The sequence below is a fragment of the Mastigoproctus giganteus genome, chromosome 8, assembly GCF_048544385.1.
Source record: "Mastigoproctus giganteus isolate SK-2022 chromosome 8, ASM4854438v1, whole genome shotgun sequence".
Classification (NCBI taxonomy): Eukaryota; Metazoa; Arthropoda; class Arachnida; order Uropygi; family Thelyphonidae; genus Mastigoproctus; species Mastigoproctus giganteus.
The window spans coordinates 173931985-173951733 of NC_143582.1; the positions used below are offsets into that span (position 1 = coordinate 173931985).

Below are 19749 nucleotides of genomic sequence, written 5' to 3' on the forward strand. Positions count from 1 at the left end.
CAGATTGATCCACTGGATATTGATAGTTCAACTGTTGATGATCCTGCTCAGGTAGCTAACAAACTGAATGAGTGTTTTGCATCTACATTCATACATGAGAAGTTGGTTCATTCTACATTCATACAGAGAGGGGAATGCCAGAGGTGTATTAAACTCTGGCAGTGAGCTAAATGATTTTTTAATAATTGAAAAAAAGTGGAGGAGAAATTGTTGAAATTAATCATAAGAAAAGCACCTGGGGCAGTTGGGATTTATCCAGTTAAATTAAAAGAGGTGGCAAAAGTAAGTAAGAAAGCTCTTACCCATAAATTATGAGAGCTTAACTGGACTCAGGGAAGGTCCCCATGTACTGGAGATGTGCAAATGTGACCCCAATTCATAAAGGGGATCTAAGGGTCACATGGGTAATTACCATTTAGTTTAACTTCTGTTATGGGGAAATTAATGGCTGGTCAAAGAAGCACTGCAGGATCATCTAGACAAGACTTCAGTTATAGTTCAGACACAGCATGGGTTTGTTAAGGGGAAATCTTGTCTGACCAATTTGATTGGATCCTATGATGTGGTCACAAAGGAACTGGATGCAAAAAATAATTTTGATAGCATACACTTGGATTTCAGGACAGTTTTTTGATACTGTTGCACACGGAAGATTACTATACAAATTGAAGAAGTATTCCATTAAGGGCAAGTTGCTGCTATGGATAAAGGGATGTTGAGTGGAAGAAGACAGAATGATAATCAATGGACAATGCTCTTTATGAACTTATGTTATTGGTGGTGTCCCTCAGGGTTTGGTGTTGGGGCCATTGTTGTTTTCTATATTTATCAATGATATTGATGAAGATATATCAGGCTTAACATCCATGTTTGCAGACTATGCGAAGGTTGGCAGGGTTGCTAATGACAGTATACTACTGCAACAGGATTTAGAAAGGTTGGGCAGATGTGTTGATTTTTTTTTTTTTTTTTTTTGATTTGGTAGTTATTGGCGCATCGGCTTCTGTGGCCATATTGCACCTCCCAAGGTTTTTGCAGTACTTTGATCCAAGCCCGAGGCGGGAATCGAACCCGCGACCTTTGGGTTGCCGGGCAGGTACTTTACCCACTCGGCTAGCCCGGTCGGCTCAGATGTGTTGAGAGATAGCAACTGAAGCTTAACATTGACAAGTGTAAGGTATTGCATATAGGTAGCAGTAACCCCAGATTAATTTTCCAACTGTGCAGTACTACACTCAGGATAGTGGAGAATGAAAAACACATTTGAAAAACACAAAGGCCGTACATTGAGTACTGCATCCAGGTCTGGAGGCCTCACTTTAAGAAGGATGTAGAGCTGCTGAAATGAGTACAGAGAAGGGAAACGAGATTGGTGAGGGAAACAAGGGGTTGCTCTTACCAAGAAAGGCTTAAATTCTGCAAATTGCAGTGACTAGGCACCTGCAAGGTGATCTGATTGAGGTGTATAAGGCCTTGAATGGTTTGAGCAAGCTCAATGCTGATAGGATTCTTTCCTTTAGATTACACACCTGAGGGGGCATAAATTCAAATTGAGGAAAGACAGTACAATTGATGCGTAGAAAGTTGCCTTTAGTCAATGGGGGTTGATTGCTGGAACAAACTTCCATCTGTCATTATGGAAATTGATAGCTTAAATAAATGCATCTGTATTGGGAGACTTTACTGGCTCTGAAATAGATAAATGATGACAATTAATAAAAAAAAATTAAATGATCTGTATGAGCATTTTGTCTGTAGTTGTGTGTGAGAGAGAGATCCGGTTTTCGGGTTGCAAAGGGCTGAAAAATCCAGAATAACTCATGGGGAAACCTGCTGAAAATTAGTTAACTACAGCCTCAATGGAAAGAGGACTTTAGAAATTCTTGTAATCATTAGTTATTGACAGTAATCAAATATAAAACTCTCCAGACAAGGCAGAGTATATCATTCTCACTATGCTGCTATGGATGTGAGTTGATTTTTGGAACAAACTTCAACTGTCATTTGGAAGTTGACATCTTAAATAAATTCAAGAAGTACTGGACAAACTTTTGGAGTCAATGGATGGGTGAAGTGGGAAGTGTAGTTTTTTTTTTTTTTTTTTTTTTTGGCTGATGGTATAAGCATTCTTCCTTGCATCATATGCCTCTACTAATAAGAATCAAATGAGATTTCTTCTCCTCATTGGTCAGAAAATTGACCAATTTAGCCAGACAAAAAAAAAATCACTAGTGAGCTGATACAAGGTTATTCATTAACTATTGATAATCATGTAAGACTGACAAACAATAAATATTTTGCACCTACATTGACCTATGAAGACGTTTTTAGGGATGGGAATAGCAAAAATACAGAGTTATAAATGTAAACTATGATTTTTTTTTTTTTTGGTAACTGAAAAGAAAGTGGAAGAGAAATTGTTGAGGCTAAAAGTAAGGAAATTGGAGCTGATGGGATCTATTCAATTATTTTAAAAGAAATAGCAAAAGAAGTAAGCAAACACACACAGCCATAATTATGAGAGCATCCTTGAATTCAGGGGTAGTCCCTATAGACTAGAGAAGGGCAAATGTCTCCCCAATCCACATATGGGAATCAAAAGGTGAAGTGAGTAATTAGATATAATTATTATAACTCTGACTTCTTTTCCTGGAAAAAATAACGGAGTGATTAGAAGTAGTGCAGGACCATCTATAGAGAGGAATACAGTTATATGGTAGTCACAGCATGTATTTTTTTAGGGGCAGCTTTTTCTGACCAATCTAATTGGATACTGTAATGCAATAACAAGTAACTGGATGCAAAAGTAATTCTGACATCATAAACTTAGATTTCAGAAAATATTTTGATACCATTCCACATGAAAGTCTGCTATATAAATTGGAGCAGTTTGGCATTAGGAGCAACTTACCATTAGGGATAAACGTTTGGTTGGGTGGGAGAAGACAAGAAGAGTGGGCATTGCTCTTCTTGGATTACTATTAGTGAAGTGACCCAGGGTTCTCTGTTGGGCCTATTGTTGTTTTCAGTATTTACTAATGATACTGATGAAGGCTTATCAGGGGCTTAATGTCAAAATTTGCTGATGACAAAGGTTAGCGGGATGTTTATGACAGTAATCAGGGCAACTGTAACAAGATCTAGATAATACTACAACAAGACCTATAAAAATTAGGCAGATAGACTGAGAAGTGGCAATTGAAGTTTGGCTTGAAAATAGAAGGTACTGCATGTATGTACCAGCAATTCCAGAATAACATACCAATTGTGTGATACTACGCTCACACTAGTGGAGAATGAAAAAGACATGGAGGTAATTGTGCAGTTAGATATGAAGTTGTATGAGCAGTGGAGAAAGACTAGCAGGACAGCTAAGGGGGTTTTGCCAATGAAATACAGGAATTTTGTTAGCAAGGATAATCAATCCACTACATAAGACAATCATAAAGCCATATCTTGGATTGTTGTTGTTGTTTTGGTTTTTAAGAGCATTAGCAACTAAGGCCATATTGCTCCGGGGATATGCGGTGGTCATTCTCTGACCTCTCCGCATCCTCTGTATTTGGTGGTCACAGGCTTGGACCCCGGTCGAATCAAGAAGCGTGTGCTACGCACTGCTGCTGCTGCTGCTGCCCACCTGGCTAAGGAGGCACCACATATATGTCTGGAAGTATCATTTTAGGATGTACAGCAGACTCTTGATTTACCGGGACACTTCAAGACTACAAATTAAAAAAAAAAAAAAAAAAAAAAAACCAACCAGAAATCATAAAATTCAAGTAATAACTAGAATAGATATAAACAGATGTTTTGCAAGTCATAAGTGACAAGAAGTGGCGTTATAGTCATTGGGAGATTAGTGTATCTATTATCTTGCAATCCCCGCTGTCTTCACATCCGCCACGGAAAAAAAAAAAAAAAAAAGAGAAAGAGAGAGAGATCAAATGTTTAGTTTGATTTAGTGCGTCGCGTCAATTATTGTGTTCAATTAGCACAACAAAAGACAAATTTTGTTTCATTATTTATGTCAGGGATATCGGAATTTTTATTATTTTATTTTATCTTTTTTCTTTTGTTCAGAAATAGCGAAAATGATGGGCAAATGCAAGAGTTGTTCTTTCAATTAAACAAAAACTTGAAATTATTCAAAAGTTTGAAAACGGTACATCTGTTAAATCTCTAATGAACCATTATAATGCTGGTGATCAAACCATACGTGCCACAAGGGTAACTTGGGAATTTTTTTTTTTTTTTTGGCTGGTGCAGCACAAGCCTGAGGCTTCCTTGCACCATATGGCCAATAATAATAATAATGTAAAGAACTAAAAAATAAAGGGAAGCATCATATCGGACACGCGAGTAGTACTTGGTAAGTTTTTTTGGTTTTTTTTTTTATCTATCGCCATACTTTTTATGTAGGTTGCTGAACATTTTTCGATACAGTAAGCCCCCGACTTACATTATTTACATATTTTTTTTATATGACTAAAGATTTCAGTGAAGGGGACACACATTTCACTATAATACTATAACTTAAAAACCCACAGAATTCCAGCTATCAGTATTATCGCAAATACAATAAAGTCGACTTTACTACCCATTTATAATGAATTGCAGTAACAGAAAAGCCCTGTAACCCGGAAAGTGCAAATTGTTTTTATTGTTTTATGGTAGTCTTTTTCTTCAAGAGGAGTGTTTCCATTTACAATGGATTTCCTCAGCCTACAAGTTATTTTTTGGTAGGAATTTTTTCCCACCATAAAGTGTGGTTCAAGGTGTCTTAGTTGGTAAACCTCGGGTTGTCATGCACTCCTGTACACCATCCAGCCATGTCCTCCTAGGTCTTCCTCTTCTCTTTCCAGGAGGTATCCATTCCAGGATAGCCTTTGGATGGTAGTGACCTCCAGAAATGTGCTTTAGTAAAATGTGAGCTCGCATGGGGTGATAATAGTAAGTTTTTGCCTTAACCCTGCGAAGTTATTTTCAGAAAATTTAATCTTGACTGTTATCATGGTGTCGACTAAGAGAATAAGTGACAGCGGTATTAGTAAACCTATCAAGAAAAGGAAAGCGATCAAGTTGAATCAAAAAATTAAAATAATAAGGATGTACGAAAAAGGCCAATGTTAACAAGTACTGCGGAGAATTCAGATTTGTCAGTGGCAACGGTGAACACCGTTGCCACTGACAACGGACAATTAGCATTAGCATTAGTAGAGGCATTTGATGCAAGAAAGCAAGCTTATGCAGCATCAGCCAAAAAAAAAAAAACCACTTCCACTTCACCCCTCTGTTCGTTCAAAATACCTGTCCAGCTGAGCCTTAAACTTATTTAGGCTATCAACCTCCACCACAAGGGATGGAAGTCTGTTCCACCAACCAACCACCCGCTGGCTAAAGGCAAATTTCCGCACGTCTATCCTACATCTGTCTTTCCTCAATTTGAATTTATGCCCTCTCAGGTGATTATTCTGAGCTAGAGGAAGAATCCCATCAGCATTGAGCATGCTTAAACCATTCAAGGCTTTATACACCTCTATCAGATCACCTCGCTGGTGCCTAGTCTTCAGACACTGTAATTTGCAAAACTTAAGCCTTTCTTCGTAAGAGCACCCCTTTGTTCCATTCACTAATCTTGTTGCCCTTCTCTGTACTCGTTCCAGCAGCTCTACATCCTTCTTGAAATGAGGCCTCCAGACCTGTATACAGTACTCTAGGTGTGGCCTGACCATCGCCTTATACAATGGAATAATCACCTCCTTATCCCTGCTGGAAAAATTCCTGTATATCATTGACAATACTCCATGAGCTACTCTTGCAGCCCGTCTGCACTGCTCAGAGAACTTCATATCTGCCTGCACAACCACTCCTAAGTCCCTTTCATTCTCTACCACTGTCAGTGTTGTACCATAGAGTTGATACGTTGCTCTGGGGTTGCTGTTTCCCATGTGTAGTACTTTACATTTGTCAATGTTAAACTTCACTTGCCACCTCTCAGCCCATCTGCTCAACCTTTCCAGATCCTGTTGCAGAAGCATAGTGTCAGTAGTGTCCTTGACAACCCTGCCAACCTTTGTATCGTCCAGGAAAATTAATTCTGCAAACTTGGACATTAATCCCGATATACCATCATCAATATCATTTATAAATACAGAAAACAATAATGGACCCAACACTGAGCCCTGAGGGACTCCACTAATAACATCAGTCCACGATGAGCAGTGTCCATTGATTACCACTCTCTGTCTTCTCCCCCTCAACCACCCCTTTATCCATAGCAGCAATTTGCCTCCAATGTCACATTGCTCCAATTTGTGTAGCAGTCTTCCATGTGCAACAGTATCAAAAGCCTTTCTAAGATCCAAGTATATAATATCAAAGTTATTCCCTGCATCCAGTTCTTTTGTGACTGCATCATAGTATCCAATCAAGTTGGTCAGGCAAGACTTCCCCTTAACAAAACCATGCTGTGTCTGAGCTATAACTGAAGTCTTGTCTAAATGATCCTGCAGTGCGTCTTTAACCAGTGCCTCCATTAATTTTCCTGGAACAGAAGTCAAGCTCACAGGTCTATAATTACTTGTGTCAGCCTTTGATCCTCCTTTGTGAATTGGGGTCACATTTGCACATTTCCAGTCTATGGGTACCTCCCCTGAGTCCAAGGAAGCTCTCATAATTATGGCTAAGGGTTTGCTTACTTCCTTTGCTGCCTCCTTTAATATAACTGGATAGATCCCATCCACCCCGGGTGCCTTTCTTGTGTTTATCTTCAACAGTTTCTCCTCCACTTTACTCCCAGTTATTTCAAGATTCTGTAACTTACTGCTAGAGATGAATACGCCTCTGGCATTCCCCTCGCTGAATAACTCCTCATGTGTGAATGTCGATGCAAAATATTCATTTAGTTTGTTAGCCACCTGAGCAGGATCATCAACACTTGACCCATCAATATCAAGTGGACCAATCTGATTCATCCCTTTCCTTCTAGAGTTTACATAAGTAAAGAACTCTTTGCTGTTTTTCTTTGCATCCCTTGCCAAGGATTTCTCGTAATCTGCCTTCGCCTGCCTAACCTCCTTTGTAACTTGGTTACAGATCAACTTGTATCTATCATAGGCTTCTGTGTCATGTGTTAATTTGTAAGTATCCCATGCATTTTTCTTCTCTGCCATATGCCTCATTAGTTCATCTGACATCCATTTTGGCCGAAACCTTGAACAATATTTCTTAGTTGGTATGTAAAGCCTAGTAGCTTCCAAGATAAGTTCTTTGAATGCTTCCCATTTTGAATTTGCTGTTGGTAACATCATCAGTTGGTCCCACTGTACAGAATTTAAATACTGTCTCAGTCCATCGTAGTCGCCTTTACGGAAGCAATAACCCTTCCCTTTACCCCTAATGGTAGTTACCTCTTTGAGTAAATCCCACTTCAGCACACTGTGATCACTGCCACCTAGTGGTTCATTTATCTGCAGATTCTTAATGCATGAAGAATCACTGCTGATAATCAAATCAAGAGTATTACTCCCTCTAGTTGCCTCCCGAACATGCTGATGTAGAAAACAATCATCCAATAAATCCACAAAAGCCCTGCTAGTGTGTGAGTATCCAGCCCCCAAATTCCAGTCAATATCTGGGAAATTAAAATCTCCCATTATAAGACACTCTGATTTACTGGCCCACTCTATTTCCCTGTACAGTTCCTTATTATACTCATCAGAGTCATTAGGCCTATAGCACACTCCTACTCTCAATTTTGATCTCCCAATGTTTATGTCACACCAAACTGACTCCACACTGCACTGTCCAGCGATGTCGACTGGCTTCACTTCCTTGGTTTTTATGTGTGTCTTAACTAATAGCATAACACCTCCCCCCTTCCTATCCTGTCTATCCTTTCTGTAGACGTTGTACTCCCCAAATTGCAGTTCCGCATCCCTTATATCTGTGTGACACCACGTCTCTGATATCCCAACAATATCTGCCTTCGATGTTTTGAGCAATACCTCAAATTCATCAAATTTATTTACTAAACTCCTAGCATTGGTGTACACGCAAGTATACCTGCACCTGTTTCTATTCTTAGCTACCCTAACACAACCCATGTGTTTACTTGTACCACAATGGCTCCCAGCAGTCTCTGAAATACCATGCATCTTGTTTTTCAGGCTTCTGCTCATTCTAATAGAAGCAGTGCAAGAATCTCTTTCACCTCTGCCAGTGGCTACTGTCAATCTATTGGTCTTTGTCTCCCCCCAAGCTAGCAGTTTTCCGACCCACCTAACACTGCCTCGATAGCATCAGCAAATATTCTTGCACCCTTTCTATTTAAGTGTATCCCATCGCTGTAGAAGCAATCTCTCCTGTTAACAAGTACAGTCCAGGCTGAAAAAAATTCTACCCCTTGAGCCTTGCACAATCTTTCCAGGGCCGAATTGATCGACAAGGCTCTCATCATATACTCCCTCCTATCGTGTCTGGGCAGAATTGCAGACACTTTCAAATTCAACCCTAATTCTCGGCTTTTGTTCAACAGTGACCTGTACTTGTTAAGTAATTCTGCCGGTCTCCTACTCTTAATATTATTAGTGCCAACGTGTACAACTATATCACCTTTTGTGCCCTTAAAAGATGATATTCGCTCTACAACGTCATCAACCTTTGCCCCTGGCAGACATACCCTGGTCCTGTTCCACCTATCTTTTTTACAAAGCATGTTCCCCGTTTCCCTGACAATAGAGTCACCAACAACTACTAGTTCCTTCGGGACCAGCGCATTCTGCCTTGGGGGTTGTCTCTGTGTCACGCGATGCCCAAGTGCAAGCTCTGGCGTTGATGTGGGCAGCTGAGAGCTTGATGGGCCCCTCAATTTAGTTTCTTCGAGGGCATCCACCCTGTCCTTCAAGCTCTCATATAGGCCCAAAAGAACGCCGAGTTGTTGCCTGATATCGATACACTCCTTGCATCGTGCACACACAAAGACATCCCCCTTGGCAGTATCATGTCCCGTACCCGATTGCTCTGCAAACATCAAGCAAACAGTGCATTTTATAAGGCTGTGAGTCAGAGGACAACTGTCCCCCTCAGTTCTGCTCTGAGCCACAGCACTTCCATTAGCTTGAGCCTTTTGCTTTGCTGCTCTGGTCTGAGTCATGATTCTATTAATTTATTAATTAATTATGTTATGTTATTAATTATATTACGTTTGTAATCTAAGTCGTTATATGTATTTATTTAAACGTACAATTTAACTGCTAACGAAGTTCAACTAACGCTATCGGTATATCTAGTACGGTATCACAATGACGGGAAAGTTAATAACGGTAGCGGTAGTTACGAACACGTGGAAACCCTTACCGATACTTTTACAAGGCCGAGTAAAGAATAAATACACCAAATTAATCAAAAAATCACAAAATAATGTTATACTACTAAATTTAAATCAAAAGTTTTAGAAAAACAATAATTTCAAATCAATAAATAAGAAAAATCCACTTAGCGGCTTGGAACACGACCACTAGTAGCCTCGTCAGCCCATCTACATCCTTCCTAAAATGAGGCCTGTACGCAGTACAGAGGGACAATCACCTCCTTCTCCCTGCTAGTAAAATTCCTATATATCATTGACAAAACCCTATGACCTGCCCTGGCAGCCTGTCTGCATTGCTCAGAAAACTTCATATTTGACTGCACAATTACTCCCAGGTCTTTTTCATTTTCTACTACCTTAAGTGTAGTACCACACAGTTGGTACGTTTCTCTGGGGTTACTTCTACCCATACTCAGTACTTTGCATTTGTCAAGGTTAAACTTCAGTTGCCACTTCTTAGCCCATCTGCCCAAGTTATCTAGATCCTGTTGCAGTAGCACACTGCCATTACTGTCATTAACAACCCTACCAACCTTTGTATCATCTGCAAACTTTGACATTAAGCCTGTTATATCTTCAATATCATTTATAAATATACAAAACAACAGTGGACTCAACACCGAACCTCGTCATCAATAAAGGAGAAAGACAGAATATGAAAAGCAGTGAAAGAATTGGTACCAACGAAGTCAACTATAACCAAAGCTACGAAACACATATCAGTTTTTACAGTATTAACATGCATTTTTTCTTCCTTTTATGTTTTATTTTCTTATGTGCCACTCTGGCTATTTCACTGCCGTCCCCAGATAAAGTTTTTAATTGAACTAATTAAAAATATATAACTACTTTTCTTCATTCTTCTGAGGATATTATGTGGTTTTTGTAATTTTGGCACATCAGGGATATAGTAGCAATATTTTATTAGTCATTACCGAGTCACGTCCTGGAAAGTATCTCTTACGTATGTTGAGGACTTTCTGTATTTTTGGATTAACTGGGAAATCCAGGAATTTTTTTTTTTTACCATCTATCCCTGAAAATCAAAAGTCTACTGTATTTAAATAGTAGTAGCGGCATGCGATGCAAGAAAGCAAGTGTATGAGCTTATGCAGCATCAGCCAAAAAAAAAAAAATCACACCACTCCCTCCAAATGCCTGTCCAGTTCCTCCTTAAATTTATTCAACCTATCAACTTCCACGACAGATGGAAGTTTGTTCCAGCAATTAACCACCCGCTGGTTAAAGGCAAATTTCCGCACATCTATTCTACATCTGTCTTTTCTTAATTTGAATTTATGCCCCCTTAGGTTCGTAATCTGAACAAGTAGAAGGATCCCATCAGAATTCAGCGTGCTCAACCCATTCAAGGCCTTATACACCTCAATCAGATCACCGCGCAGGTGCCTAGTCTCCAGCCACTGCAATTTGCAGAACTTAAGCCTCTCTCTTGGTAAGAGGATCCCTTCATTCCCCTCACCAATCTTGTTGCCCTTCTCTGTACACGCTCAAGTAAATCTACATCCTTCCTAAAATGAGGCCTGTACGCAGTACAGAGGGACAATCACCTCCTTCTCCCTGCTAGTAAAATTCCTATATATCACTGACAAAACCCTATGACCTGCCCTGGCAGCCTGTCTGCATTGCTCAGAAAACTTCATATTTGACTGCACAATTACTCCCAGGTCTTTTTCATTTTCTACTACCTTACCTTGACAAGTACAGGTCACTGATGAAAAAAAGCCGTGAATTAGGGTTGAAATTGAAAGTGTCTGCAATTCTGCCCAGACACGATAGGAGGGAGTATATGATGAGAGCCCTGTCAATCAATTCGGCCCTGGAAAGATTGTGCAGGGCTCAAGGGGTAGAATTTTTTTCAGCCTGGTCTGTACTTGTTAACAGGAGAGACTGCTTCTACAGGGATGGGATACACTTAAATAGAAAGGGTGCAAGAATGTTTGCTGATGCTATCGAGGCAATGTTAGGTGGGTCGGAAAACTGCTAGATTGGGGGGATACAAGGACTAATAGATTAACAGTAGCCACTGGCAGAGGTGAAAGTGATTCTTGCACTGCTTCTATTGGAATGAGCCGCAGCCTGGAAAATAAGATGCAGGATATTTCAGAGACTGCTGGGAATCATTGGGGTACAAGTAAACACATGGGTTGTGTTAGGGTAGCTAAGAAAAAGAACAGGTGCATGTATACTTGTGTGTACACCAATGCTAGGAGTTTAGTAAATAAATTTGATGAATTTGAGGTATTGCTCAAAACATCAAAGGCAGATATTGTGGGGATTTCAGAGACGTGGTGTCACACAGATATAAGAAATGCAGAACTGGAATTTGGGGAGTACAATGTCTACAGAAAGGATAGACAGGATAGGAAGGGAGGAGGGGTTATGCTATTAGTTAAAAAACACATAAAATCCAAGGAAGTGAAGCCAGTCGACATTGCTGGACAGTGCAGTGTCGAGTCAGTTTGGTGTGACATAAGCATTGGGAGATCAAAATTGAGAGTAGGAGTGTGCTATAGGCCTAATGACTCTGATGAGTATAATAAGAAACTGTTCGGAGAAATAGAGTGGGCCAGTAAATCAGAGAGTCTTATAATGGGGGATTTTAATTTCCCAGATATTGACTGGAATTCGGGGGCTGGTCACTCACACAGTAGCAAGGCTTTTGTGGATTTATTGGATGATTGTTTTCTACATCAGCATGTTCGGGAGGCAACTAGAGGGAGTAATACTCTTGATTTGATTATCAGTAGTGATTCTTCATGCATTAAGAATCTGAGATAAATGAACCACTTGGTGGCAGTGATCACAGTGTGCTGAAGTGGGAGTTACTCAAAGAGGTAACTACCATTAGGGGTAAAGGGAAGGGGTATTGCTTTCGTAAAGGCGACTACAATGGACTGAGACAGTATTTAAATTCTATACAGTGGGATCAACTGATGATATTGCCAACAGCAAATTCAAAATGGGAAGCATTCAAAGAACTTATCGTGGAAGCTACTAGGCTTTACATACCAACTAAGAAATATTGTTCAAGGTTTAGGCCTAAATGGTTGTCAGATGAACTAATGAGGCATATGGCAGAGAAGAAAAATGCATGGGATACATACAAATTAACACGTGACACGGACGCCTATGATAGATACAAGTTGATCTGTAACCAAGTTACAAAGGAGGTTAGGCAGGCGAAGGCAGATTACGAGAGATCCTTGGCAAGGGATGCGAAGAAAAACAGCAAAGAGTTCTTTACTTATGTAAACTCTAGAAGGAAGGGGATGAATCAGATTGGTCCACTTGAGATCGATGGGTCAACTGTTGATGACCCTGCTCGGGTAGCTAACAAACTAAATGAATATTTTGCATCGACATTCACACATGAGGAGTTATTCAGCGAGGGGAATGCCAGAGGTGTATTCAATTCTAGCAGTAAGCTAGAGAATCTTGTAATAACTGAGAGCAAAGTGGAGGAGAAATTGTTGAAGATAAACACAAGAAAGGCACCTGGGGTGGATGGGATCTATCCAGTTATATTAAAGGAGGCAGCAAAGGAGGTAAGCAAACCCTTAGCCATAATTATGAGAGCTTCCTTGGACTCAGGGGAGGTACCCATTGACTGGAGATGTGCAAATGTGACCCCAATTCACAAAGGGGGATCAAAGGCTGACACAAGTAATTATAGACCTGTGAGTTTAACTTCTGTTCCCGGAAAATTAATGGAGGCACTGGTGAAAGAAGCACTGCAGGATCATCTAGACAAGACTTCAGTTATAGCTAGGACACAGCATGGTTTTGTTAAGGGGAAGTCTTGCCTGACCAATTTGATTGGATACTATGATGCAGTCACAAAAGAACTGGATGCAGGGAATAACTTTGATATTATATACTTGGATCTTAGAAAGGCTTTTGATACTGTTGCACATGGAAAACTGCTGCACAAATTGGAGCAGTGTGGCATTGGAGGCAAGTTGCTGCTATGGATAAAGGGGTGGTTGAGGGGGAGAAGACAGAGAGTGGTAATCAATGGACACTGCTCATCGTGGACTAATGTTATTAGTGGAGTCCCTCAGGGTTCAGTATTGGGGCCTTTATTGTTTTCTGTATTTATAAATGATATTGATGATGGTATATCAGGCTTAATGTCCAAGTTTGCAGACGATACGAAGGTTGGCAGGGTTGTCAAGGACACTACTGACACTATGCTGCTGCAACAGGATTTGGAAAGGTTGAGCAGATGGGTATGGGAAACAGCAACCCCAGAGCAGCGTATCAACTCTGTGGTACTACACTGACAGTGGTAGAGAATGAAAGGGACCTGGGGGTGGTGGTGCAGGCAGATATGAAGTTCTCTGAGCAGTGCAGACGAGCTGCAAGAGTAGCTCATGGTGTATTGTCAATGATATATAGGAATTTTTCTAGCAGGGATAAGGAGGTGATTATTCGCTTGTATAAGGCAATGGTCAGGCCACACCTAGAGTACTGTATACAGGCCTGGAGGCCTCATTTCAGGAAGGATGTAGAGCTGCTGGAAAGAGTACAGAGAAGGGCAACTAGATTGGTGAATGGGACAAAGGGGTTCTCTTACAAAGAAAGGCTTAAGTTTTGCAAATTACAGTGTCTGGAAACTAGGCACCAGCGGGGTGATCTGATAGAGGTGTACAAAGCCTTGAATGGTTTGAGCATGCTCAATGCTGATGAGATTCTTCCTCTAGCTCAGAAAAATCACCTGAGGGGGCATAAATTCAAATTGAGGAAAGACAGATGTAGGATAGATGTGCGGAAATTTGCCTTTAGCCAGCGGGTGGTTGGTGGGTGGAACAGACTTCCATCCCTTGTCGTGGAAGTTGATAGCCTAAATAAGTTTAAGGCTCAGCTGGACAGGTATTTCGAACGAACAGAGGGGTGAAGTGGAAGTGGTTATTTTTATTTAATTATGTTACTTTTTTTTTTTTTTTTTTTTTTTGGCTGATGCTGCATAAGCTTGCTTTCTTGCATCAAATGCCTCTACTAATGCTAATGCTAATGCTAAGTGTAGTACCACACAGTTGGTACGTTTCTCTGGGGTTACTTCTACCCATATTCAGTACTTTGCATTTGTCAAGGTTAAACTTCGGTTGCCACTTCTTAGCCCATCTGCCCAAGTTATCTAGATCCTGTTGCAGTAGCACACTGCCATTACTGTCATTAACAACCCTACCAACCTTTGTATCATCTGCAAACTTCGACATTAAGCCTGTTATATCTTCAATATCATTTATAAATATACAAAACAACAGTGGACTCAACACCGAACCCTGTGGGACTCCACTAATAACATTAGTCCACGAAGAGCAGCACCCATTGATTACCACCCTCTGTCTTCTCCCAATTAACCATCCTTTTATCCATTGTAGCAACTTACCCTTAATACCATTCTGCTCCAATTTGTACAATAGTCTTCCATGCACAACAGTGTCAAAAGCTTTCCTGAAATCCAAATATATGATATCAAAATTATTTTTTGCATCCAGTTCCTTTGTAACCACATCATAATATCCTATCAAATTTATCAGACAAGACTTTCCCTTAACAAACCCATGCTGTGTCTGAATTATTGCTGTAGTCTTGTCTAGATGATCCTGCAATGCATCTTTAACCAGTGACTCTATTATTTTACCCGGAACAGAAGTTAAACTAACTGGTCTATAATTACTCGTGTCACCTTTCGATCCCCCTTTGTGAACTGGGGATACATTTGCACATCTCCAGTCCGTGGGAACCTCCCCTGAGTCCAAGGATGCTCTCATAATTATGGCTAAGGGTTTGCTTAGTTGCTTTGCCGTCTCCTTTAATATAACTAGATAGATCTATAGGAGGAGGTGCAGAGGAGGGAAACAAGATTAGTGAACAAAAGGGTACTCTTCCAAAAGACTTCATCTCTGAAAATTGATGCTTCTGGAAACTAGGCACCTACATGGAGATCTGACTGTGGTGTTTATGGCGTCAATGGATTGAGTAAGTTATAAATGTTGATGGCATTCTTACTCTAACCTAAATGTCACACATAAGGGGGCACAAATTTAAATTGTGGAAAGATGGTTGCATGACAAATGTGTAGAAATTTACTTTCAACCAGAAGGTGGAGACCGTTGGAATAAACATTCATCCCGTTGTGGAAGTGTGTAGTGCGAATAAATAAATTTAAGGAAGTATTAGACAAATTATTAGAGGTAACAGATTGATAATGTGGGGAGATTTTTTTTTTTTTTTTTGACTGATGCTGTATTAAGCTTGCTTCCTTGCATCTTTGGCCATTACTAATACTAAAAGAAGGGTAGAAATTTTGTTTTTATAGTTTATGAAATATTAATGAAAAGCAATTTATTTTACTATAAAAACAAAACTTGCAGTAACCATTAACATGTTGAAAAAAGGAGATTAATATATTTTTTAACCTTCGGGTGATTAACATTAGGGGCCACTTAATATTTTTTTTCAAAAATATAATTACATCATCAGGCAAATATTATGACAAATATATCATGATCTACACACAAAAAATCAAATTTACATCTGCCAGGTCATATAGAGTCATTTTATGTTAAAGAATATGTATCTGTGGTGCTAGTCATGCTGCTTGAACAGTAAAATTAACTGTGACATACATTTTGTTCATGTGGCCTAAGGGCCAAAAAAAAAAGTATAAAAATAATATATAAAATAATAAAATTTAATATATAAAGTGTACACAAACACTGTACAATTCTATAAATGGTGGCTCTGTTCCTGTAAACCAATTTCACTACAAGTCATATAATGTACAAAGTTCATTAATTTAATTAAATTTTTTGTTTCTGTATTAATGGAAGGAAAAGGTAAATAACTAATTATCTTGTTACCAACTAACTAATATATAAAAGTAATCAACCACCTGCTGTCTGAAGCCAAACTTCTGCACATCTATCCTGCAACCATACTTCCTCAATTTGAATTTATGTCCCCTCATGTGTGCAGTCTGAGCAAGAGAAGGAATGTTATCAGCACTGAGCTTGCTCAACATATTCAAAGTCAAACATCTCGATCAGATCACATCGCAAGTACCAAGTCTCCATATGCTGCAATTTGCAGAACTGAAGCTTGGTCTTACTAAGCCTTTCTTAGTAAGGCCACCCCTTTTGTTCCCTTCACTAATCTCACTGCACCCATTCCAGACTTGTATGCAGTACTTTGGGATGCAGCCTAACCATTGCCATGCACAATGGGATAATCACCTTATCCCCACTAGCAAAAACCCCATGAACTGTCCAGACAAGTCTGTCTGTCTGCATTGATCAAAGAACTCCAGATCTGACTGCATAGGTCGTTTTCATTTTCACTTCCCTCAGTGTAGTACCACACAGTTGGTACATTAATTTCAGATTATTGCTACCCATATGCAGTACCTTGCATTTGTCAATGTATGTTAAACTTCATTTCTCAGCCCATCTGCCTAATTTCTCTAGATCTTTTTGCAGTAACTTACCCTGATTAATGTCTTTATATCATCTGCCAACCTTTATATCATCTGAAAACTTAAACATTAAGCCTGATGTACCTTCATCAATATCATTAATAAACATAGAAAACAACAATGGGCCCCACACTAAACTCTGGGGAAGCTCCACTAATAACATTAGTTCACGAAGAGCAGTGTCCATTAACTATTACTACTAATAATAATATGCACCGATTTCTGCGGAGAACTATTTTTACTGACTACTATTCACCACATATTGCTGATTTACACAAACAGCCGGCTTGTATTGATAGTGCAAGTGTGCCAGCATTTTACCGGTGAAGAGAATCATTTCAGCATTTTAAATGTTATTGGGAAATTACAACCCCGTTACGATGAGTTACATAAACATTACAGTAGTTACAAATAAATTAAACAGAAGCAATATATATGTAATATGCTTACTTCTTAAACATTTTTATCCTATACCTGGTTGTACAATACCAAAGCAGTCACAGCTGACACACGATGGCGCTCTTTTAGGGCAAAGCACAGAATAGCGTATAGGGCACACAGTATTGCCAACTCTTAATAATATTTCCAACTAGCCGCATTCTCAAAATCCGCTATTTTTAACACTTAACCCACCAAATTTTTTAAATTTTCATTTGTTTGTACTTTGTAGGAATTAAAAAACAAACAAACAAATAATATATATAAATACTTATTTATTTTCTGTTTTTAATATAAAATCAATATCTAAAAATCTAAATTAATTTCGAAATTCAATACCTCCTCATCATATTTATTTATTTATTTATATGCTTCTTGCGTACCTATACAACACTTTTCAACTCTTTTGAGCTCGTATCGTACTGATATGATTGCATTAACCATGCCAACACTCATCCTGTTGCGTGTTTTGTTTTTTACTAGATTTAAGTTGCTGAATATTCTTTCCACATCTGAATTGGATAATGGCAAAATTAAAATACCCACTGCAAACTGGCTAATTTCTTTAAATGGATTTTCACCGCTTGCATCTCGATAATTCGAAACTTCTGACCAAAACTTCATTATATTGTTGATGTTTTCCCATTTAACAAAAGTAATGTTTATATACTGTTGCTCATTTTTTTCAATTTATACTAAAGACAATTTAAATGTTTTTAATAAATTTATCGGTGGTTCTTTTTGTTGCTTTAATATATTGTTAACTGAGATTAATGATATTTTTTCTAATTCTTTTATGTTGTCCGGAAGGCGTTTTAATTGTTGATACAGATACAAATTAATCAAGAAATTATGACATCTCTCTCTCTTATTGCTATTTCATCTATTGTTGTGACAAGTTTATTCATTATTAATTCATTTATTTTCCTTTCAAATTGGTAACCTAAATATGGCTTAGGGTCTAAATAATTATTAATGTCCTCTTCTATCCTTTCAATATAGTGTATTTGGTAAAAAAAATTTATTGGCGATCATCGACAATAGCATGTTTAAATCATATAGTAATAAAGTTGGATCAGCAGTATTTGATTCAAAAGATTTGTTTACTCTTTGTATTTCAGATAAGATAGGTTTTAAAAATAAAAGATATGCTAAATTACCTTCATCTTTGAACATTGAATAAAGAAGTTCTGCGGTATAACATTTGTCAGTCAAACGAGTTATTTCAAAATGGGCTTTTAATTCAATATACTGTTCTAAAATTCTTGTCATAGCAACTTCAGTGGATAACCACCTTGTTTGACACGAATGAACTATCTTTTTCGGATCTGCTCCATCGTTTATGGCACTGTATAAATATTTGAATTGATTTTGTCGGCTAGTGGATTTACTAAACCAATTATAGGCTTCACCGATCATGAATTCTAGACTTCTAGGGAATGAGATACTGCTAATTGCAAAGAATGACATACGCATTTAATTAATATCAAGTTCGGTACATCGGACTTCAAATGTGTATAGACGCTGCTATTAACTCCAGTCATAATAGTGCATCTTGTAAGATGCACTATTTGCTTGATGTTTGCGGAGCAGTCAAGTATGGGACATGATACTGCCATGGGGGATGTCTTTGTGTGTGTGCGATGCAAGGAGTGTAAGGAGATAAGGCGACAACTCAGCATTGTTATGGGCCTATATGAGAGCTTGAAGGATAGGGTGGATGCCCTCGAAGGATTACAAGTGAGGGGCCCATCAAGCTCTCAGCTGCCCACACCAATGCCAGAGCTTGCACTTGGTCATCGCGGAACACAGCGGCAACCCCCAAGGCAGAATGCGCTGGTCCCAAAGGAACTAGTAGTTGTTGGTGACTCTATTGTCAGGGAAACGGGAAACATGCTTTGTAAAAAGGATAGGTGGAATAGGACCAGGGTATGTCTGCCAGGGGCAAAAGTTGATGACGTTGTAGAGCGGATATCATCCTTTAAGGGCACAAAGGGTGATATAGTTGTACAGGTTGGCACCAATGACATTAAGAGTAGGAGACCGGCGGAATTACTTGACAAGTACAGGTCACTGATGAAAAAAAGCCGTGAATTAGGGTTGAAATTGAAAGTGTCTGCAATTCTGCCCAGACACGATAGGAGGGAGTATATGATGAGAGCCCTGTCAATCAATTCGGCCCTGGAAAGATTGTGCAGGGCTCAAGGGGTAGAATTTTTTTCAGCCTGGACTGTACTTGTTAACAGGAGAGACTGCTTCTACAGGGATGGGATACACTTAAATAGAAAGGGTGCAAGAATGTTTGCTGATGCTATCGAGGCAATGTTAGGTGGGTCGGAAAACTGCTAGATTGGGGGGATACAAGGACTAATAGATTAACAGTAGCCACTGGCAGAGGTGAAAGTGATTCTTGCACTGCTTCTATTGGAATGAGCCGCAG

The 19749-nt window shown here is 39.2% G+C and overlaps 1 protein-coding gene across 1 annotated transcript in view; it reads right to left on the reverse strand.

Annotated features, from left to right (window-relative positions):
* Window positions 1-17436, reverse strand: part of MCTS1 (malignant T-cell-amplified sequence 1 homolog) — a 77476-nt gene extending 60040 nt beyond the window's left edge. Inside the window, exon 1 of the mRNA XM_090379909.1 lies at window positions 17322-17436. Coding sequence (XP_090236035.1) covers window positions 17322-17332 — 11 coding nt within the window. The 5' untranslated portion in view covers window positions 17333-17436. The remainder of the gene's footprint in view (window positions 1-17321) is intronic.
* Between the last annotated feature and the right edge of the window lie 2313 nt (window positions 17437-19749).